The sequence below is a fragment of the Macroventuria anomochaeta genome (genome assembly GCF_010093625.1).
Source record: "Macroventuria anomochaeta strain CBS 525.71 unplaced genomic scaffold BU25scaffold_36, whole genome shotgun sequence".
In the NCBI taxonomy this organism is placed as follows: Eukaryota; Fungi; Ascomycota; class Dothideomycetes; order Pleosporales; family Didymellaceae; genus Macroventuria; species Macroventuria anomochaeta.
The window spans coordinates 72,959-94,290 of record NW_022985397.1 but is presented as its reverse complement, the minus strand read 5'-3'; the positions used below and the strand labels follow the sequence as shown (position 1 = coordinate 94,290).

Genomic DNA, 21,332 nt, shown 5'->3' with positions numbered 1-21,332 from the left:
GTTGGGCTGAATGATATTGATGAGTTGAGTGCCCTGTACCAAAGGCAGTGTTGTCTCCTCATATACAGAATGATGCTCGAAGGCGTTTAGGCGACGATATCTTGTTGCCCATTACCGTTGGTCACCAACCTCTGCTATCACCGACACAACGATATCCATAACACATCAGAGACATTCGGGCATCGTAATGCTGCCGTCTACGGAGTTGCATATCGATCCATGGAGCTGCGATAAGGACGCCATACGCTTTGAATGCGGTGATTTCCAAAAGTGTTTGCATGGAAGATGGGGTTTGCCATGCGTAGCCGTTCCGCTCTTAGATGACTCACGTTCCTGGATTCAATATCAGTTGTAGGACGTGGAGGTGGATCGTATGGAGAGCTAGTCATGGCCCCATATCAATCGCAAGAGCGTTGATAACGGTGACAGGATAAGCCAGCCTACGTTCCGCATCTGAGTATCACTCAGAGAATTTACGATCGGCAGCCTGGAATGGCGCTCCAGTCCCATTGGACCGGCAGGTGTAAGCTGCGGAGGTACGATTTCCGTCCTTCATCGCACATACTCAGCCTCACCGCTTCTGGAGACCTTTACAGCTGGATCCTCAGCCCGAGATTTGACGTCTAGCTGGTTGAAATCCGTGAAACCCAAAATGCTCGCATGCGATCCGAGAACCCCACAATGTCCGGCACTTGTCCAGCCTCCACAAGTGGGTCGAGGCTACTGCCACACGTATACCAGATCAGCCGACAAAAGCGCGACGTCCGAGAAACAGCACAACGACGGAAAGACAAACTCGACATCCCAGCATTATGCCGGTGAAGGCGTTGTTTATGGTGATCTAGCGAATCAGAAAGCTATCTTGCACGCCAAAAGTGGGCTTCGCGATATCGATAAGGTGGGACCCGCATAAACAGCATCTCTTATCTCTCCAGGTTCCGTCTATCTTGATTTACATCAAGACCACTGCGCCCTGTAGGTATCTACCGCGTCAACGGCGCCCTATAAGGACAAGCAGTCTTGGCGCCAAGACTCAAGGACCTTTTACACTGCTGTTAGCTCTGTTCTTGACCCGCTGCGATCCACTCCTGCCGTTTTCTGCTTCTCGAGAACATTCAGTATGTCTGTCCGACCAGATAGGATTTACACGTGCAGCATGGCCCTTCCATCTTAAGCGTAGCAATCGTGGGGACGAATGTTTCCAGGGCATTCATAGTGTCGAATGGAAATATCCTCTCCTGGGCCGACGGCCACGCATGTTCTTACAAAAACTTCACGGACGGTATCTATCAAAAGTGGAAAAACTGACTCAGAGTTGCATTACATGAACGCCTCTGGTCTTGTCCTACATCTTTTTAGAAGGTGTTACCCGAAGTCCAACATCTGCAGCTCTTGGAAGTCATGGCGGACTGGACATCACAGCCAGATGAGATAACTGCATTGGCATTCAGAAAGTTGGGTGACTGCTATAAAATGGCAAGCATGACCTTGAACACAACATACCAGAAACGACACAAGCTTGACAACCTTCAACATCCTTCTACTGTCCAATCATCTTCGTCAGCATGGTCTCCATCACATCTTTTCTGACAACCGTGCTCGTAGTCGTCGGCATTGCTAGTGCAAAGTCGGTACCGAAGACTGCTGAGCAGCCTGTAGTGACCTACCTTGGTACTCAAGGGTCTATCCTGTCGAGCGGAGCATGGACATCGAAGGGCATAGTCTACACATCCGGAACTGTACCTACCTTCAACGGAAGCATCATTGCTGGCGGCATTGAAGAACAGACGGTACGCATCTCCCTATAGAACGAACACCACTTGCATCATTCAAAGATGCTTACTTTGTGCATGTCCCAACAAGACTGACCCAATCCAGGCACAAGTCATCAAGAACATCGGTGCAGTACTTGAGGAAGCTGGTACATCTTGGGACTACGTCATGAAGACGACCGTATTCCTGGCCAACATGAGCGACTACACAGCCATGAACGAGGTCTACGGCGCTATGCTTCCGTCGCCGAAGCCTGCTCGTACCGCTGTCGAGGTCGGCAAGCTCCCTGGCAACTTCTTGATCGAGATTGAGGTGATCGCTGCCATTCCAGACTTGTAAGATCAGTGCCAGTCGACAGAGGACCAACGGCCGCTCTGTTATATTGTTGAACATTGGAATTGTAGAAAAAGTTTGTCAATAGCAAATTCTGAGCCGAACAAACCTCGTTCATTCCTCTACTGCAGATGCACCACAATGAAAGCTTCGCTGCGTAGCAAGGCAAATTTGCACAAACCAAGCGGGAGATCCAGACATGTTTATATGTTGCTGAGAAGCCACAAGTTCTTTGCACAAGTCGAGTTTGCTTGTCTCTGATCTACACGTAAAGCACCTGGTCTTTGTGGTTCAGAAGAAGTTTGACATCTTTCAACTTACGGAGCAGAGCGACACACGACTCTTGAATTTCACTTCACGCGTTGTCATACAAATACCCGTTTTACAAACTGACGAAATGCCTTCAGTTTGATCAACTATGAACACAACTATAAACACGGCACTGGGAGAGGATGCTGCCCAGACTGAAGTTCATGGATCTGCAACCCATAAGGCAAGTTGCGATGCTTGCAAACCTTAGACTAAATAAATAAACCTGACGCAATCAATAGGACGTCACTTGTGACCCGATCCCAAAGCATCGCAGCTCCTCCCAAAAACTTCTGACCCCACAACTCACCTCCATCGTCAACATGATACCATACCTGGTCGTTGGATGCGTCGTTGGTTTTGCCGCTATTGATCAGATCACAGAGCATCTCGGTCTTATTCTAACCATAATCATGTTTGTCATGATCTCAATGAGCACTATCGATCGTGCCGCAGACCGCATCAAAAGACGTCTTGTTGAGATCGAGGGTGCAGTACGCACTGTGGGAACGACATCGCGGGCTCCGTGGGTCGCGCGAGCGGAACAGGAACCGACTGACCGATATGTTGATATCATGGAGAAGGATGCGTGGAGGTCAAATCATGATGGCATTAGTTAGCGCTTGCATAGGTTCGGGCATGACAAGATCAAAGGCAAGCTCATATCTCTACAACGGTATGTAAGTAAGGGCGTGGATCAGAAACGGAAGGGGGGGGGGCTCCCGAGCTAGGATCATGGGGGACCGCGTTGGTCCCATGCGTCTGCCTGCCAATCTACTCGTATGTATCGCTACGCAATCAAATATGAGGTTCGGCTAGAATTCCTTATACAACTTGTCTATTACGTGCTATTTTGCTCCTGCTGTTGATCTGCTCGCAAGCCAATGCCACAATCCGTCGATGGATGGAGGCAGCTTATGCGGCTGTTGAGATACGTAGAACAAGCCTCAACCAAGTACACCGTCGCTTAAGAAACCGAAACTTGCTCGAATGATTCAAGGTGACTCGTAACAGAATGAATACGGGTCAATAAGTTACTTGCCTTATCTTTTTGCAGAAGAACAAGTAGCTCAAGTGTGGAGTCTGTCAAGCATGAGCCCCTCCAATCTCCAACAGCCCAACATGTCCACTTGAAAAAGCGCAATGCCCAATACCAGTATCATAACCGCAACGACACCCCATTCGACTTTCTCGACAGCCATCTGCTACGGCTCTGACTCCAATGTCGGCGGTGGATGGCAAGCTGCGCTCGTCATTTACAAAACTCAAGGTCATCCTGTGATGCAAGACACGTGCGGGCTGTGGTAACATCCTCAGTCTCTAAGAATGCTACAGCGCCTTCCATGGTCATAAGCGGTTGATCCCTAAAGCAGAACGTTATATAGAGCATCAGGATCCCCTTCACGATATTGAGCATCATTACCAGAGCTGCGATCCAAGTATTCCAGCGAACTTTGCAGTGCTGCTTGGCCCTTTCGCTCAGGCAATACGTGATGGGCCTTTTCGTTTCACACCTCAATCCAGTATCAGAAGGATGTCGCTTCTCTCCTAAAACCCACTTATTAGAGGCTTCCCTGATGTGTTTAATATTATTCAGACAAGGGAAAGGCCGTGTCCCGGAATAGATACAATTGAAGACATTCGGTTGGATGACTCGATACCACTGCGAGTGCCTGATGACAGGAGCGGTAATAGTAGATATAAGAATCATTACCAAATTCTTTTCCATCCAAATCAACTGCGTGATCTTCAACAACTACGAGAACGTGCCGCCTCTTGGTTTGAATCATCTGAGCATACGCATCGATACAGTCTATGTTACCCAAGCGGTCAAGGGTACTATTTCGAGCCCTTTCGTACATGATATGGAATTCTGGCGGCCAAGCAACTTCATTGGTCGCTTGGTACCATGGATAATAGATTCATCGACAGCAAGCACTTGGTAGTCTGGCGCTACGATAGAGAGGAACACAACGAAGTTGTAACAGATGAATAATCAGCTCAGTACTGCATGATGCACGACCAGAGATATGTCCTACAGATGATGACATACAATAGGTGCAAGGGTACAGAGGACATCCCCAGGAAGGCTCACACTATTACGCGTTTTCGGTTGATGAAGCTGCTTAAGATACCAACGTCGAGCCAACACCCTCTTACATGTGCTCGATCAATATTGTCCCTTGTTGGCGCGGACATACATTGCATGCAGTAGTTACTGCAACTCAGCAAGACAGTGCTGAACGCGTTGATGAGAAAGTGGAGCACTGAGTTGAGACGACGAGCTCGTTCACAGTCTCCCTCGAATACGGTACCACCCTTGACTTTCACCCCACATAAGATCGTGACCGTAAGGTTGACAATACAAACGAATGTCGTAGCCATGGCGCAACTGAGCACACCAGATCGCCAGCCTTGATGCCTTTGGCTTCATTTTAACTTGCCAGCGCCCAAACAAATTCCAGATTGTGACCCGTGCGACTCATGGATGAGCTGAAGTGGAGTGTAATACGGAGCACTTTCGTGACGAATCTCCGTTGTCCGTGATTCCAATGCTCTCAGCCAGTGTTCGTTGATTAATATGGTTCGCGTTGTGGAGATCGAACCATACAGCTAGCTGGAGGAAGAGCCGGCGGGCATGTGGGAGCAGAGCCCAAACCTGGATATAGACCAGTGCTGAATGCTGTGACCTGAGCATTGTTTTGCACCACGGAGGTTGTCAAATCAAAATGCTACTTATGTCGCACAGATAACGCCAATGCTCAAAGCTGACTTGAGAAGAGCCGATTTGAGCTAAGTTGGACCGGATTGGGTGTATGCATACATGCGTCGCATTGAGAAGTAATGGACAGAGAAGGCTGGGAGGAATCATGGGGGCGTCGATCGTTGTAGAGTGCATGCAGCGATTTAACAAGAAATTTGGGGACGCCAATTCCGTCTGATTGGATCAGTCTCGTGCGCGAACAACATTCACAAGCGCCGTGGATATAAAGTGGTCTGCTGGTTCGTTCATAAGTCATAGATGTTGTCGTTTATAACCAACGAGAGGCATGTCCAACAATACACTCATTCAACGTCATGACCCTCTTTGCAGGGGTGTATGGGGAAACGGTACCTCGAACGATAACAAATTGCAAGGCGGACGCTTAATAGAAACTTCGAGGGTAAACTGCGAAACTGGTTCCACAACTCTGCACGGGATAAATTGAAAGCAAACTTTAGGGAAGCAAAGATATCAATTTGATAGTCGTCGATACAAACACTGGCTCACCCGTAGTAAATTCAATAGTCTTTGTGCAGACGATGCGCAAAGATTTGAAGCCGAGATAGAGCAGCAAGTGCACCGCATATCTGGCAAACTTGAACGACTGGTGATCAGCAAGCAGGAGTTCCTCGACGCGACTGAAGGCCTGAGCGGGCGGAACCATCAGCTAACTCTCCAGCAAGGCGAGATCGCGCGCCGACTGACTGGACATGAACAGCTCATTATAGAGGCCTCGGAGTTCCGCGCAGCCGTGCTAATGGAATCAGAGAAGAAGACTGGGAATATGGTGGAGCTTGCGAAGACCTTGGATGAGGCAAAGCAGGTCATGGCCGTATTTGTGGATGTGACTGGGGACATAGTAGGTCGAATCGACATCGATACCATGGTTGCTCAGGACAAGGTTTGACAAGTGGATTTCACCAACAACGCTGACTTGGCTCTGAGGTTTCTCGAATGATGGCAGATACGGTGTTGTCAAGACTGGGTATAGGTATGATAAAGGGCCGGGGGTTCTGAGACCTAGCATCTGGCTAGCCGGGAAGGAGCTGGAGCTCGGCGATGTCTGTTTCGACTGGGTGCCAGGTGCGGCAATCCAGCGTCCGGAGATTCTCGAGCTGTCGATAAAATCCGCTTGTTTATCGACCGAGAATTGTCATGCCTTGTTGAAGAGCGTAAAGGGTATGATGTTGACGAATGGGCCAATCTTGCTTGACGAACGGTGGAGCTGAACTGATTGGACGCACACGCAGCCTCAAGGTAAATAACAGCATGTGCGCGGAGCATTTAACTTCAGATAGCAATGTTGCCGATTGCTAGAGATAGCGCTATCTCCGACTGCAAGCTTCGAAACGGATACAAGGCGGTGTTGCCTAGCCGACCTGATAGAACTGGTCACAACCGCAGTATGCTGTGTAAACGAAATGATGGACCATCATGACCGCTGCATGCACCAAAGTGATCGGTTGCTGGCTGCCTGAAGTTGTTGTGTAATTCGTGGGCCAGATCTAGTTCTTGTTCCTCCCATAAACGGAAATTAGTAACACTGAAAGAAGTCGAAAAGAATGTGCTTGGCGCAGCAGGCAATCGATGTATGCATCAAGTCCGTCAAATTGAAACCAATCTAGTATGCGAAAAGCGTTCACACGCGCCTCGCCTGTACACTGAGGTGCTCGTTCATGGGTCGTTACATGTCGTTCTTCTAGTCAACAATATGTGTCCAGCACTGCACTTGCTGGAATCTGGGGTATCTTGTTCAAGCGCAGAAGTCGTCGCAGCTGCGCAACTGGTGCCTGAAAGCACGTGGGTGTAGAGTGTGTGCATGGGTATAACTGTGTTAGCACAAGTGTACAGTGTCCCTTCGATGTGGCATGCTCCATGAGCTGGTCCACGAGACGGTATATCTCCAAAAGACATCAGAAGCTGCTTCATGCGGCTGGCGGTGTGATCCGGCCATCGCACTTGCTGATGGTGATCTCCACTGTGTTGTCATTCAGACGCCTTGCCTTGGCACCAATCGCTCCTCCTGGGTGGTTCTTCTTGAAGACGCTCTTCGTCTCTTCCTGATGCAAGGCCTCAGCTACGGTGAGCGCCAACATATCTCCGACAGCAATCGTTACAGTCGTCGAGGTTGTGGGCGCACAGACGCCGAAGGAGACTTCCTCCAGCTCGTGAATCGGTGCAGGGAGCAGGATAGCGTCAGGGCGCTCGCTCAGCAGTGGGCACTCTGAGGGGTGTGTATGCGACGTGACGGCGATAATGGGCGTATGCGAAGGGATGTGGTCGAGCAGAGCCATGAGCTCGCCTGTCTTGCCAGAGTATGAGATAAACATAATGGCATCGTTCTGTTTCATGTTAGTAAACATGTCGGACCGACTTTTGAGACCCCAGCAGAGGCACGCAGTACCTTTCTGATATCTCCGAGGTCGCCATGAATCGCCTCAGCTGCGTGCATGAAGGAGCTGCCTATCCCCAGGCTCTTCATGGTCGCGACCATCTTTTGTCCCACCAGCCCGCTCTTGCCCACACCACAAATAATAAGTTTGCCACCTGCCTCATTGACATTGGTGACGCACTCGACTGCCTGGAGCAGGCCTTCTCTGGCTACAGGGTCTGTTTCGTACAGGATGCTGACCTGTGAGAGGGCGGTTGCGGCGGTTGACAGGACGTTGACAGCACGCGAAAGCAGGCGGGTCCCTTCGAAATCACCAACGGAAAGTGGGGGTGTTAACGGTTGAGTTTCCGAATCGGCACGTTTCCGCTTCTGAAAAATAGGTGGTGCTGGTGCATACTGTGTGTTGTCGATGGTAGCCGCCATGGTCTCGAGAGAGTCAGGTATCTAGTAGAGCTGAAGGCTGGGTGGCTGCAACAAAGATAACAAGTGCACAAGATAGTAGCTCCAAATAACTGGCTCGATGTCTTCTAAATGCTGAGGCGCGACCGGGAAGTGTCGGGAGCGGGTCTTAGATGTTCAAGACGAAATCTCCTGGATAGTCAATGACGCCGTCGATTATGGTGAAAAGCTGCTGGGTGGATGATGCTGATAGACAAGTTTGAAGAGGGACTGGACACGGATGGAGGGAACCTTATCCATTATTAATGCTTGCTGAGCCCACATGTCGGCTTCAAGTCGATGTTCTGGCCTAGTCTACCTGATTCGGTGGTTGTCAGAGAACCCTTCGCCGAACCCTTGATGAAAGATGGCGGCATCGACCCTAGTGCACGGGCTCGCGCCTTTCCTCGATGGCTTTGGCAAGAGCCCCTCGCTAACCAGAAACAACACGACGCGCTGTCATGCATCGAAACCAACCATCAGTCCACGTTGCTGCTTCAGCAGATACTTCGATCTGTGTGCACAGTCAAACCTGCGGGTACTGTTACGCGGCGGCGTCGGTGCTTTGGTGTTTTGAGGCAGCAATCGCTTCGGCCAGTTTCGTCCTCCGAGTGCTCGTCTCCAAAGCAGGCCTCCGAGCGCCCATGGCGGCCAGTGCGTGCTCGTCTCCAAACCTTTCCATCCCACACTCGCGCCGGTACCATTGTTGCGCCTGCTCTGAGCCCGTCAACAGCAGCATGAACCGCAGATCGGGAACGTCAAGCGCGATCTCCCTGCAGCAGTGAATGACCCACTTCCCCAAACCCAGGCCGCGTGTGTCGTCCTTCAGGTAGACATCGGTTAGATACGCAAGCGTAGCAAAGTCCGTGACCATGCGTGCCATACCAACAGGCGTTTGCGACCCATCACTTTTTACTCTGTAGAGGCCAAGAGTGCATGAGTTGTCGAGCATGGTCTTGAGATTCTCTGCTGACATCGGTTTGGCCCAGAACATGGCGTTGTCAGCAAAGGCTTCCTGGACGAACGAATGCGGCAGGAGCTCTTTGGCCGTGGAAATAAGGAACTCCTGCGAGCCGACGCTGCGCTTCCATTGCCAGACTCTCTTATCCATGGTGGAGGTGGGTAAAGTAAGAGCAAAGAGTTGCGGTGGTTGATGTGGTTGATGTGCCTGAGGTACTCCTGCCGTCGACTTTATTCAATTACACTGTCGCTGGTAGAGCGTGATTCGTCAAGCATCTGGAGCATAAGCGCGGTACTTCCCTCTTATGACTGGTTGACTTGAGGTTCGACGATTTCTAAAGACACCAGACACGCCCGTATCGCCGTTGGTGTACGAGAGGAATCGAAGCGGCCCAAGCTTGCGGTGGAAGGACCAATTGGAGCCGCCCTGGTGATCTCCCGCTCTCCTCCAACTCACCGTCTGCAAGGGTACAGTACCTTTTTGATCAACGTCATCTTTACTTTGTGGACTCCAGTGTGGTGGCTCGGTATTTTCGCCGCTCAGCCTCCATAGCTCCACTTCGGATGACTGAGGAGGCTCATGCCTTGGGAGGCTGAGGCAGTAAGTTTGGCCCCCGCGCCTGAAGCATGGCTGCCCCTCAACACCGTCACCGATCACCTCACGATACCTACTCAGCCACACCTAACTAGCAGCAGCTTCCCTCGATGCTTTCCAGGCCCACTGTTGCACGCAAGGCTTTGATGGTTCGATGTCTTCTCGCTGCGCTCGCTTGCCACAGCTGTGGCATCGCCTCAAGGAAACGGGGTCGAAAGACTGCAAACAATAGCAAGACTCTTCGCAATACGGTGAAAGCGAAACTTATTGCACGAAAAGCAGGTGAATTGAGCAGTGGAAGGGGACTGATGTGTCTCAAGTTGGACACCGCCGAGGCAAGAACGACTTCAAGGCTACAAGATCGATCATCTTCAGATGTCTTTAACTGCTTCAGGAGTTTATCGGGGCTACCTGCTTCGTGCGAAATCGAATCACCCTTCTCTCCTGAGATGCTTGAGAGTCCTTCAGAGCCGCATGCTAGGCGCGGTAGCGGTCACAAAGACGGCTGCGCCCCAGCCACAAACCTTCTTCTGTCAAGGCTTGCCAATACACCGAGGAACAGCCACAAGCCCCCCCCCCCCCAGCAGGCTCGCAGCTTTCGGCCATTCAACGTGATGGATGTTTTTGGTGAACACAGGACGAGCAGCGGCCTTGTCTCCATTTTAATACTAAAGATGTCTGATCCTTCGCTGAGATGGCATTGATCACCACGCTTCACGATCAACATTTCAGCCTTGTGCATCATGGCTCTATCAATATTTGTCACCACATCCAGTCTTAGCGTGCTGCTACTGGCACTCGCATCCAATGTCGCAACATCTTCTGCTGCGCCGAGCCCGAACGTTTTCACGGACATCCTCCGACCATCACCGAACGTCACCGGCGGCCCTGTCGCGGAGATTCAATGCTACGCCCTCCCTTACGGCGCAGTGGGCATCATATCTCACCTCCTTACGTACTGGACCATTGCGTGGATGGCAGTGGGTAAAGTACCCATCTGGCCAGGGCACGAGATGAAGCATTGGAGATTCGATTTATTCCTTGCGATCGCTGCATTATGTACATGCATACCGATTGCCTCCATAACAATCCACCGATGTCGTCTCAGCTGGCACTTTATCCTCATAGGCATCTGGAAGCTTGTTACTTCTGTATCGGTGGCATGCATATCAGTCCATCGCTGCATTCTTGTTCACCAAGGAAAGAACAACCGCAGGCCACTCCTGTGGCTCCTTCTCTACCTCGCAGGTACAGCTGTCGGTATGACCGGCCTATGTTCGTTACTTTGGACTAGCTTTCGCCAGGATCAGACTGTCAGAAATCTGACATACGGCTTTGCTGCACCTATGATCCTTATTCCTGTGCTTGTAGCCATTCATTGGTTCGTGAAGCACTTGGACCTCAAAGAAGGAGGAGGAGCTGTCTGGTTATCTGCTATTTTAAGCACACTCGCAGGTGCCGTGGTTGCTTTCGCTACGGTATTTAGCTTCTTCTCGGCTCTGTATGGAGACCTGGTGTTGGGTGCCATCGCAGACAACCTCCTCGGTCTGCCGAGCGCCGATTTTGCCCCCCTCTACTGGGTTTGGTTTATTGCGAAAAGGTTGCCGATGCTCTCTTTTTAAGTCCTTACATTCTACTGGGATAACTGCACTGTTGTCCTTGTATCTTCGTACTTTTGTTTTAGATATTCTGAATATCCATCTCATATTCTACAAATCACCACACACAACCTATGAAGTACTTTACTTCAATTTTGTCTGCCTTGAGTTTGGGGTATCCATCTCTGCAGAAGCTTCGCTTAGGCTGGTACCGCGATTCTTCGCTGTCCACCTAGTCAAGCGAGATGAAAGAGGTGACACGTCGCAACGAAGATCTCGCCTCGCGACCCGAGAGTGTTGCAGTTCGTGGAAAGTGCAGACAGGGAAAATTGGAGGTTTGAACTGAGGTTGTATTCTATGAAGCTACAAACAGTATGTACAGATGGTCGACAGTAAACAACGTTAGTGCGAAGAGGCAGTCACCCTTATGGCAGGTGAGGTACGATAGGCAGGAGTCACCCTAAACTGTGACAGTATCACAGACATGGAATGGTAACCGAAGCAAACTTCGGCTGGCATCGCTCATATCGGGGTACTCAAGATCAGAGTCGCACGACTGCTTGGAGGTTATGCTGAAGCTTCTTGCCTAGAGCTCCTCGACACCATGGCTGCGAAGAAGTTGCCCCCCCCCCGATCTGTGCAACATTATTTACCCCTATATCTTCGAAGGCGAGTACGACATGGCTATCAGTACCCCGAATCCGGGTTACTACGATGGCCCAAGCTCCTGCTATCGTTGCGAATATGACCGCCAGTCCGAGGCTGAACCCGAATCCCCATCAGACATGGCGTTTTGCGGTCGTAAAGTGTTGGTTCAAGACGTCCCACCTCATCTATCTTGACATTCTGTCACAGTTCAGGGTGCTCCTGCCTGTCGAACCTCACCTGCCATGAGAGTGACTGCCACGTCACACTAGCGTTGTTTATAGCTACTCATCTATACATACTGTTCATAGCTTCCCCCAATACAACTTCAGTTCAATCCTTCAATATTTCCGCACATGCGTACTGTTTACGCTGCTCGACACATTCGATACCTTAGAGAACAAGGCCTTTGGGAGATTGCTGAAGCTTAGTATCGCAACACCTTCAATGTCGGCATTGTGAGGCCCTCTAGAAGCCCCGCTTGCGAAGACTTTTGGCAACTCGGCCTCGAAACCGAATCTATTGTTCGACGCGCGCGTATGAAGATCGACATGGATGTTTTTAAGGGACATCAACCCCAAGATGTCAAACAATACCTACTCATTACGGAGAGACACATTGTTAAATGAGCTCAAAGATTCGTCAAAAAGATCAAGCAAAAAGCCGAGATTAAGCTCTCATAGTGTATCACTGTAACAGAAGTTCATGTTATGACCGCAGCCCTTGGGTCTAACCTCGTATCTCTACAGGGGACTTGTCGTGGAAGACATCAGCTTACGACCTACTTCACAATGTGGGCCTGGCAAGTAAGAAATTGCCTACTTGTTACCATGATACGACCGAATGGGAACTAGTGGGCGAACAAAAGGTGAATTTGAAGGAATGGCAGGCTCGTTTACTGGATCTTGCAGACATGAAGAGGCGTTCAGTATCTGAGGGCTGGCAGTTCGATCAGCAGCGATCATGGGATTCATTGACTTTTGCATGAGGGGTGTTCCTATCATGGGGGGATAAGAACAAATCTTTGCAAGACTCATGTGATGAATGTTTTTTTAACGAAGTGGAAGTGAATGAGATATTCCTCTGCTATAGGTCAATATGAGTGGAACAAAGGGCATGGGCTTCCATTTCAAGTGCAGGGGTGGAAAGCGCGGCTCATACACTTCGTGAACATCAAGCAAGATCGGACTTATGATAGAACCGAAGGCAGGTATGTGCGAATGCAGGTGACCGAGCGGGTGTGTCAAGGGAAGATGAATAGGTTCTTTGTAACGGTGTATGGAGTAAGGAGGTCATGTGTGCCACGTGTGTTAGTGCGGTGCTCTTGCTTGTTCTAACAAGCACCTTCTCCCTTAGCCGCACAGCAGATACGTCATGTAAACAGACCCTGCTGATTGCCTGGTGAGGGGCAATCACAGAACAGAAGAATACAATATACTGATTCTACTGCTTCGCGCGGTTCCACCTTGACCTACTGCCCTGCGCGGTTACACCTTCATTTATTGCATCTCTTGCACATTCTTGAACCCTGGGCAACATCGATCGGAAAAGAGGGCACAGATACCAACGACGGGTAGGAATCAGTTCTTTGCAATGATCATCATGTCCTGGAAGGATGATGCCTGAGTCTCTGAGAAAACGAATGAAGATACCTCTTTGAGATTGCAGCAAGGAGTCATGAACTCGGATGCGTCTGGATCCCTACAAAACTACCTTCATACCCGTCCCTCGTGACTGTTATGCAGCTCCGTCCTCGAAGTTGAGGTACCCGCTGAGGTCAACATCGCTCATGTCAAAGTTCAAGTCGAAGAGTGGGGGATCGAAGACATGTGCCAAGTCATTTTGACCATGAGCCATAGGAAGGGGTGCGTTGCGATCGTACGTGCCATCAACTGGGGAACGACCATACTCGCACAGCCTGGAGGGGCTCACAGGTAGGACATTTGTAGTGGTCGTTCGGTCGGTCTGTGGCGAAAGTGCCACTTCGCTGAATACATTGTCGGGGTTCTGGCTGCTGGGTTGAGTGTCCACAGTCAAGGCAGCCGGCACCACAGAAGCTGTCTGAAAAGCACGAACGACGTCGACGATCTGCTGTAGAAAATGCACAGCTGCCGCAATTTGCTGCTGAGACATGTACCTTGGAGCATCAAGAAGCACTCCGAGGAGGTGCGACTGGGCGTTGAACAGTTGGTTTTGGAAAGCCGCTTGTCCGGATCTAGGGACTGCCGGGTGGGGTTCGTTCGTTCTCGGCGTGTTGAGATCCGCAGCAGGGGCGCCGGATGGGAGGTAGCGGGTGGCATCTTGTAGCATTGTGTGCATCACAGCGTCGTATATTGGCTGTTCAGTGGAGGGAAGGCTCATACTCGCCGGTTGAGGAGGCCCCTGAAGATTCCCGGAGGATGGTCCGTCTAAAAAAGAGCGTGGTCGGCATTGTATGACAACAGCAGGAGGGAGAAACCCTTCTTCACCGGTGACTTCATTGATGATTAGCTGAAAGCGCAGATACTGACATGAACGACAACACTTACAAGGTCTAGGGACTTCAGTGGCACTTGGATAAATTGCAAGGTATAACTGCGCCCACGGCGTAGTGATGTTGTTCCTCAGCTGGGGCGTGTGTGCACAAGCTCGTGCGGCTCTGTGATCGTTGCTAGTCGTAAAGTCCACGAAGTTCCCTTCGCAACGAGTGCAATGATGGAAGAATGGAATCATGCCGACGCGTTCTCCAACATGTCTTTGCTTGACGTGATTCCGAACATGGTTCATGCTGCTTGCACTACATCCTTGGCAGGGCGGAGGAATGTTCCTGGTAGGATATACGAGCCAGTGCTTGTACATGGGACAATCGACACGGGGTGTTGGGCTCTTCCTCCCCTTTCCCTTTCGTCCAGTCGAACTCTTGCCACTGATTGATTCCTTCGGGCGCCATGAATGACTTTTAAGAGTGTCGTTGTGACTTCCTGACGCAGTAGTTCCGGTATCAAGAGCACTGACAGCTACATACCCATGACGCGCTGTCTCCTGGTATGGTCTGTGCTGGCGTAGATATTCAGTCTGATCTCGAACTTCTTCTGGATGATCCACAGGCGTCTCGCAGTCGATCACGGCAATGACAGAGTATAAGTCATCCAGGACTTGCGCGTACACATCATATGCATCCGATCTACGGATTGTCAGCTTGTGAAACAACAAACAAGTCATCGTACTTGCGCCTTATCCTTCAATTCCTGAGCAATAGCTTCCCAGCGCGTGAACAGGACATCACATGCAAGCGAGTAGTTTTCGTCGTCGAGTGTTGCGTGTAGTCGAGAAAAAGTCTGCCATGCAGCAACTAGGTTTGTTGAGATGTGTCCGTGTGTCGATGTATTCTGTGGTGTGGAAATGACGGCATGACTGTACTCGTAGTCATCGGTTGCATCAGAGGATACTCCGAGTGCGCAATCCGATTCGATTGGGTATGAAAGTGCGCCAGACGAGCTTTGTTCATGGTGCTGACGCGGTTCCACAGGTGCGTGTTCCAACTCAGGATGCGCTTTGCGCTCGTGCTTCAACCTAGCATCCTGCCGCCGAAAGTCATGCAGACAGTTTGGGGCACGGCAGGTGTAAGATCTCGCATTTGCTTGTCCATGCTTGTGGCGCACATGGCGGGCAAGATTTCCCCGACGATAGCCTCCTGTGAAGTCGGTGCCACACTGGCCACAGGAGATGGTGCTCGAATTCGCTACACCCGAAGCAGACGACAGTGCAGGCGGAGAGGAGGAACGAGGTATCGAGTCTAGCGGTTTTGGCGGGAATGCTTGTGCTGTCGAGGTGGAGTCGTTCTCGTACAGTGACGAGGCAGGCGTCTCGTTCGTGGACTCAGTCTCGGTAAACGAATCTTGCTGCTGTCGATTAGCTTGATCACGCTTCGATGATCACTCGACTTACCCTGACATTGTACGAGGACCAGGGTTGGGAAGCGGGCGGCCCGTGCATGCTTGTGGAAGTATGCAGAGATAGTTGCTGATCCAGCGCCAGGCTTAAGGCACTGTCAAATCTACGATCATTGCGCCGATCATTGCTTCGCGACATGGTTGTTGCAGGCGTGCAGTGAGAGCTCGGGAGGGATTTGCAAGGGCTTGCGCAATGAAATTGAGAGTATGAAGAAAAATCCAAAAGATCCAACTTTGAGCAGAGGGGTGATGCTCCATAGACTCGGAGGGCCGGAGGTGGTGAATATAAGCCTGACCAAAGCGTGCAACTGAACGGCCTGATGCCGCGGCAGGCAGCTTGACGTTCTCTCGCAACTGTGCAAATGTACAGGAACTAGTGCAATAAGGTTGCTGCGTATCCAAGAATCCGTTCCAGATGGCTGGTTGATCAAATGCATCATTGTCGGGGATGTGACGGAACTCTTGAATACAGGGCGAAGGCTGGCAATCCTGGGGTGAGCTCGGGCCTCAGCTGCGGAGAAATACATCAGCCCCCATCGAAATGTGCGTAGTTCCCGCGCCATGTCTTCTCTCAAACGTGCAACTGTTCCGCACAGACCGCACCGGAGGTGTTATACTTGTGTTGAGGTGGAGATGTGCTGACGTGTAGGGGTAGTCCTTCAGTGTGGCGCACGCAGCTTGGTGGCTGTGTATACTTCAATTCCTTGGCAACAGCAGCTGTCGAAGCTACCCCTCACCACTGTCGCTCCAAACAGGTGCCCATACTGATCAGACCAGGCTATTCGCACTGACTGACTGACGGACGTGTGCCGTCACTTCCGTAGTCGAGTCCAAAGCTTGATGCGCCCATGTAAGGCTGTCGGATAGGCTCATTCGAGGCGGACAGGAACGGGGCTTAGGACTGGAGGACCTCGCGAGGTGGCAAATACGCAGTGCAGTTGCGAAGGACACTGCTTTTCTGTCAACACAGACTTCGAAAGAAGTTTATAGGGCATTGACTTACTTGTGCATGAAGCTGGTAGAATGACCCAACCCCCTCAAGAGATGATGACGCGCCAGATACAAAAGACGAGGTGTTCAATGATGGGATTGTGCTTGAACTGAGTAGTTGCGAAGGAACCCACTGAGTGACCGGAGTGTTCTTGTCGACGTGTGAGCGGGGTAGTCAGCTGTGGTACCTCAGGCATTTGCTGACCACTTCATTGTCTAGCGCCGCATGCTAAGCCACGTAATGCTTGATTCGAGTCTCGGGACAGGGACCTATGTAAACGTGCGACTATAGCTTGGAGTCTTCATGTCCTGTCAGGACGAAGTTCCATCGAAGTCCACACATATCCACATGTCCGTCATTGCAGACACCAGCTTTCTCTGCTCTTTCTAGGATAGCGGCAAGATCCTCCTGCCCTTTCACACCAACCGTAATCGAGATCAGACCTTCTGGACGTCCTTTTTGGCCAGGAACGAAGCCCATCCTGGCGTTCGTGAAGGCCAGCAGATCTCGGCTCCTCGCAACTCCAAAGACTTCCTCCCATTGTTGAGCAGCTGCCTCATGTCCGTAATCGTCAGGCTGCAGCCGTAGTATACAACCATCCAGCGAGAGGTGTGCGGATCGTCTCATTCCGGGGTAGTACGTCTTGTAGTCTGCGCCGCATGCGTGCCATGGCGAGAATCGTGATTTGAGGGGCGTAGGGTTATTCGGACTTGGTGTGTGGCTGTCGAGCTCTGGCATCATGCCGCCTACAGATGTTAGCATACTGCTGACCCACAAAGGAGGTCTGCATACCCTTGATACCCTTAGGGTGATACTGCACGAATACAGTATCGCCATGCTCATGACTGGTAATCACCTTGGCCAACCTTTTCGATTCAATGTAATGCCGCCGCACATTTGCATCCTCAGTCTGCATGATGATCATGTAGCCGCCATCGCCGCGCTTGTCGAGCAAGCGACCCGCTGTGGTGCCATCCTTGAAGGGCGAGACAACCTCAATGATGTCACCACCTAGTGGAACTGCGCGTGATGTTGGCGAATGCAAGCTGTCGAGAAGAGGGAGGCGTACTCAGGAAGTTCTTTAGCCCCCACTGACCAACAGTAGGGTCTTCGTAAATAACATCCGTGCCTATAACGTTTGTCTAGATATAGATATCAGCGGCTTGTAAGCATTGACACCGGGAGGTCTCGTACAAGTACCTGTCTTGCACGATCGAGATCTCTCGTAACCAAGGCAATCTGACGCAACCGTGTAGGCAATGGGCCTAGACTGAGTGTCGAAGTCCTACTTGCCGAAGCTGCCATTGTATATCAGACAGCGTGTAGGTGAAGCTGGATCTGTATGTATGGGTGAAAGGCAGAAACGTAATGCTTATCTGAGCTGCTGTACCACCTGACCTCAGTCTCGCGCTCTTCCCCGCACCTAACTCCTTGTCGACCTACCTGTCTCTGTCTACGGTAGCTGTTGTTAGTAAAAGACCAAAGAAGACATTAATGCCTTGATGCATGGACCTGCAAACGCAGATTCTCGTGCATCAATAGGTGTTGTTGATACCAAAGCGTGACGTAACCGCAGACGCGTGATTGCCAAACGCGCTAGGCTACGCCCACTTTTAGCGCCGCACGTGTCATGAACTCAGACGTCAACTTCACCTCTGACCCTCCTCATCTATCACAGTTGCAAACCTTACAGCGTGCTCATCTCCAGACATCCAGGCGTCAAAGTCATCGTTTCGCTGCCCCCAGAACGAGACGACTCTAACCAAAGTGGCCGATCGAAACGCACGATGCTGTGAAACCTGCGCCTTTCACTTGCTTCAATTGCGAGTGTTTGCTGCAGCGCTGTGATGTTGAACGAACCGACCTCCCGCTATCATGATGAAACGATTGTCGCCTCTCGCAAATCTCGTCGTCCTTTTCCACGGGTGGCTTGGTGCCTGTCAACAGCGTGAGCAGTTCCAGGAAGGCGGACAATTTGAGCCATACGGCGATTGTCGAATGAGACAATACCATGACAGACCGTCCTTACTTGTGCAGGTGGGCTGCTGTTGGCGAACCCGGTCATCTGATGAGGCATCTCTTTCGCAGCATACTGCATGCCTCGCAAAGTATCGACGAGCTTTACGAGTGGAAGGCAGAGATAAAGACGGCTTACTATGGACGCTCCGCTGGTTACACGATGTTCTCCACCGTGTCTTGGTTTGCGTTCGCTTGAACAGGTCTTCATACAACTATGCTGACCTTTGACACACAGTCCGCTGCGCGCATGTTCTTGCCGCTTCCCATCTTCTCAAGGTCGTAAACTAACTGGGGTCTTATCAACGTCACCCTCGGAACGCTCAAAGTACCTCAAACGATAGGCACGAACCCATGACAGCTAACTCAATGCCTCATGGTGTGTCCATCTCACGCTCGTGCTTTCTAAGCCGCTCTGACATTGGCCAACATTGGGGAAGCTTTCCTTCACCACAACGTACTCGAGGCCACATGCTCGGCGCCAGCGCACAGCGCGGTCGCCCGATTCTATCAGCTTCGGCGTCAGTTATTCGACGTTACGTTGCGAGGTTGCAAGGGTTCACCTTTCCCAGGGCAAGTGCAGGGTCCGGTCTTGGCTGCGATCGACCTTCTACAAAACCTGGCGTCACCTCGACTCCAGACCCCACGCCGCACACGCTCATTTAATTGGATTTTGGAAACTCACTATTGTCGCTCCTTACACAGGTCAACTCTGTCAGCTGTGCCTCCTCCGTCATCTTCGCTTTTGTCAATCTTTCCGGTACTTCACCATCCTGTCCGCGTACGACTGCGGTCCTCCGTCGCCATTCTTGTCATCATTATCGTGGGAGTGTATGAAGCGCAGGCGTACCATTAATCATGTCTGGGTTCATCGAGGAGCTTTTTCTTAGGCTTGCGTGCGAAACACCGCTTCCGCGTAGCAGCGCCGCCGGCCGCAGGGCAGACAAACCATTCACTACAAAGCCATATACCCGAGCTCAAGCAAAGGTCGAACAGCAAGCTGAACTTTTGCCCAGCCCACATCTGCAGTCCTCCACAACCCGCAAGAAGCGCGCCCGTAAGTCTGAGTTCGATATCTTCATCGACGCTGACGCTGCAAACACTCCGCTTTCCCCATCGCCAAAGAAGCTCAAGTCGAATGGACGCGTTCCGCTTTCCGTCAGAACAAATTCCGGAAACGACACTCCAGTACCCTCTCCTCGCTTTCCTAACACACCCTTCCCCTTCTCACGTTCGGATCCGCTGTGGGAAAACGTCGAGAACTACGACACTCGTCCCTTCTACATGACGCCTCCTCCAACTCCAGGCGGCCCCTCGCCTGCCCCATCGCCATCACCGTTCGCTTCTTCATATCGTGCAACTCGGTCAGCCCGAACCCGCCGAGTTTCTTCCACCAAACAACTCCCCCCACCCAAGGACAAGACCCTCTATACGGTTCTCCAGTTGGACGACTGGAAGGCAACCAAGGAGGAGATCAAGATAGCATACAGGAAGGTTGCTGTTGATAACCACCCGGACAAGGTTGCTGAAGGTCAGAGGGAGGACGCCACGCACATGATGCAGACCGTCAACGCCGCGAAGGAGGTGCTCTTGGATGACAAGCGCCGCAGGGCATATCATTCAAGCGGGAAGCTCCCTTGGAATACTTGAATCTGGCGTTGGATGACGGTATTTGGTAAGCTACGTTGCGCTCACTTCACTCGTTGATTGCTAATCAGTAGCGACAGGAGCTCTTATTGGCCGAAAAATTTTGCTTCACTCTATCTCAGGTTTTGTCACACTATTGGAGGGAAAGAACACGACGTCTACTTGAGTTTGCACCGCACCATGATTGGCATGGGGATCTACTTCAGAGTAGCGTTGGCACGATACAGTCATGGATCATCAGGAAAAATTTATTCACTTAGCTACGAATACAGCGCCTCTTTGGGTCACGTACTGTATTGGTCTTGGTTCCAACCTGTGCATGCGCAGTTTTGGCGCTGCGATGCTAATTCTGTCTTCTTTTGATGCCGCTGTCTAGTGCCTTACAGTACCTGGCTCACAGTACCGGCCTCCTCTCAGGATACACACGACCTGCTGCTATCTCTCCCCGCATAAGCCTCACAGCTGCCTCCACTCAAGCATCGACGGACGGACCGACAGTATCGAACGTCAGGTCGTGGTTGAAGTCGAGCTTCATCTCCACAATGTATACCCCCTTTCGAAGCTGATCCATTCTGAGAAAAGTCGGCCCCTAGGCCTTCGGCATCATCTCGTGGCTGGATTAGGAACGCACCCAGGCTGGCCATCAGCCCCGAAAGACGAAAGTGATCCTGGCTCCTGGCGATAACTTAGAGAATATGGCGGTGCTCCTTGCAATCTGCTCAGCAGCGCCGGCTGGAAGTGAGTATCGAGCGCGATCTTCGCACAAGACTGCGTTCGGGTGCTGCTTCAGGAACGATAGTTCGTCAATTGTGACCGCTATTCTTCTTATCAAGTGCTCTGCTTTGAGCCCAATGTTCCAGTCGTCGTGTAGAAGATGTTCCAGGTGCATTGTCCGGTACCACATAGGTATGCAAGGACTCTCGGCGCACGATACCAGCT

The 21,332-nt window shown here is 51.2% G+C and overlaps 7 protein-coding genes across 7 annotated transcripts; 3 read left to right on the top strand and 4 right to left on the bottom strand.

The window, feature by feature from the left end:
* Positions 1 to 1,565: 1,565 nt before the first annotated feature.
* Positions 1,566 to 2,112, top strand: BU25DRAFT_349757 (uncharacterized protein; the record flags this gene model as incomplete). The annotated part of the gene is made up of 2 exons (XM_033703269.1): positions 1,566 to 1,790; positions 1,879 to 2,112. 2 exons carry the CDS (start codon positions 1,566 to 1,568, stop codon positions 2,110 to 2,112), a joined length of 459 nt encoding a protein of 152 aa, XP_033557696.1.
* A 4,543-nt stretch (positions 2,113 to 6,655) lies between these two features.
* Positions 6,656 to 8,242, bottom strand: BU25DRAFT_175477 (SIS domain-containing protein). Its single transcript, XM_033700852.1, has 2 exons — positions 7,584 to 8,242; positions 6,656 to 7,521 (listed from the first exon to the last, which is right to left on the bottom strand). The coding sequence occupies exons 1-2, from the start codon at positions 7,992 to 7,994 to the stop codon at positions 7,105 to 7,107; spliced, it is 828 nt and encodes a 275-aa protein (XP_033557695.1). The 5' UTR covers positions 7,995 to 8,242; the 3' UTR covers positions 6,656 to 7,104.
* Positions 8,243 to 8,553: 311 nt separating this feature from the next.
* BU25DRAFT_350035 (acetyltransferase) lies at positions 8,554 to 9,120 on the bottom strand (the record flags this gene model as incomplete). The annotated part of the gene is made up of 1 exon (XM_033703289.1): positions 8,554 to 9,120. One exon carries the CDS (start codon positions 9,118 to 9,120, stop codon positions 8,554 to 8,556), a length of 567 nt encoding a protein of 188 aa, XP_033557694.1.
* A 1,457-nt stretch (positions 9,121 to 10,577) lies between these two features.
* On the top strand, positions 10,578 to 11,186 carry BU25DRAFT_349931 (uncharacterized protein; the record flags this gene model as incomplete). Its single annotated transcript, XM_033703281.1, has 1 exon — positions 10,578 to 11,186. One exon carries the CDS (start codon positions 10,578 to 10,580, stop codon positions 11,184 to 11,186), a length of 609 nt encoding a protein of 202 aa, XP_033557693.1.
* A 2,008-nt stretch (positions 11,187 to 13,194) lies between these two features.
* BU25DRAFT_175783 (uncharacterized protein) lies at positions 13,195 to 16,192 on the bottom strand. The gene is made up of 3 exons (XM_033700854.1): positions 15,735 to 16,192; positions 15,018 to 15,688; positions 13,195 to 14,970 (listed from the first exon to the last, which is right to left on the bottom strand). Exons 1-3 carry the CDS (start codon positions 15,876 to 15,878, stop codon positions 13,545 to 13,547), a joined length of 2,241 nt encoding a protein of 746 aa, XP_033557692.1. The 5' UTR covers positions 15,879 to 16,192; the 3' UTR covers positions 13,195 to 13,544.
* Positions 16,193 to 17,015: 823 nt separating this feature from the next.
* On the bottom strand, positions 17,016 to 18,035 carry BU25DRAFT_494233 (uncharacterized protein; the record flags this gene model as incomplete). The annotated part of the gene is made up of 4 exons (XM_033711764.1): positions 17,016 to 17,476; positions 17,523 to 17,750; positions 17,800 to 17,872; positions 17,925 to 18,035. The coding sequence occupies 4 exons, from the start codon at positions 18,033 to 18,035 to the stop codon at positions 17,016 to 17,018; spliced, it is 873 nt and encodes a 290-aa protein (XP_033557691.1).
* Positions 18,036 to 19,374: 1,339 nt separating this feature from the next.
* On the top strand, positions 19,375 to 20,768 carry BU25DRAFT_175540 (DnaJ-domain-containing protein). The gene is made up of 2 exons (XM_033700853.1): positions 19,375 to 20,421; positions 20,474 to 20,768. The coding sequence occupies exon 1, from the start codon at positions 19,605 to 19,607 to the stop codon at positions 20,394 to 20,396; it is 792 nt and encodes a 263-aa protein (XP_033557690.1). The 5' UTR covers positions 19,375 to 19,604; the 3' UTR covers positions 20,397 to 20,421; positions 20,474 to 20,768.
* The last annotated feature ends 564 nt before the right edge of the window (positions 20,769 to 21,332 follow it).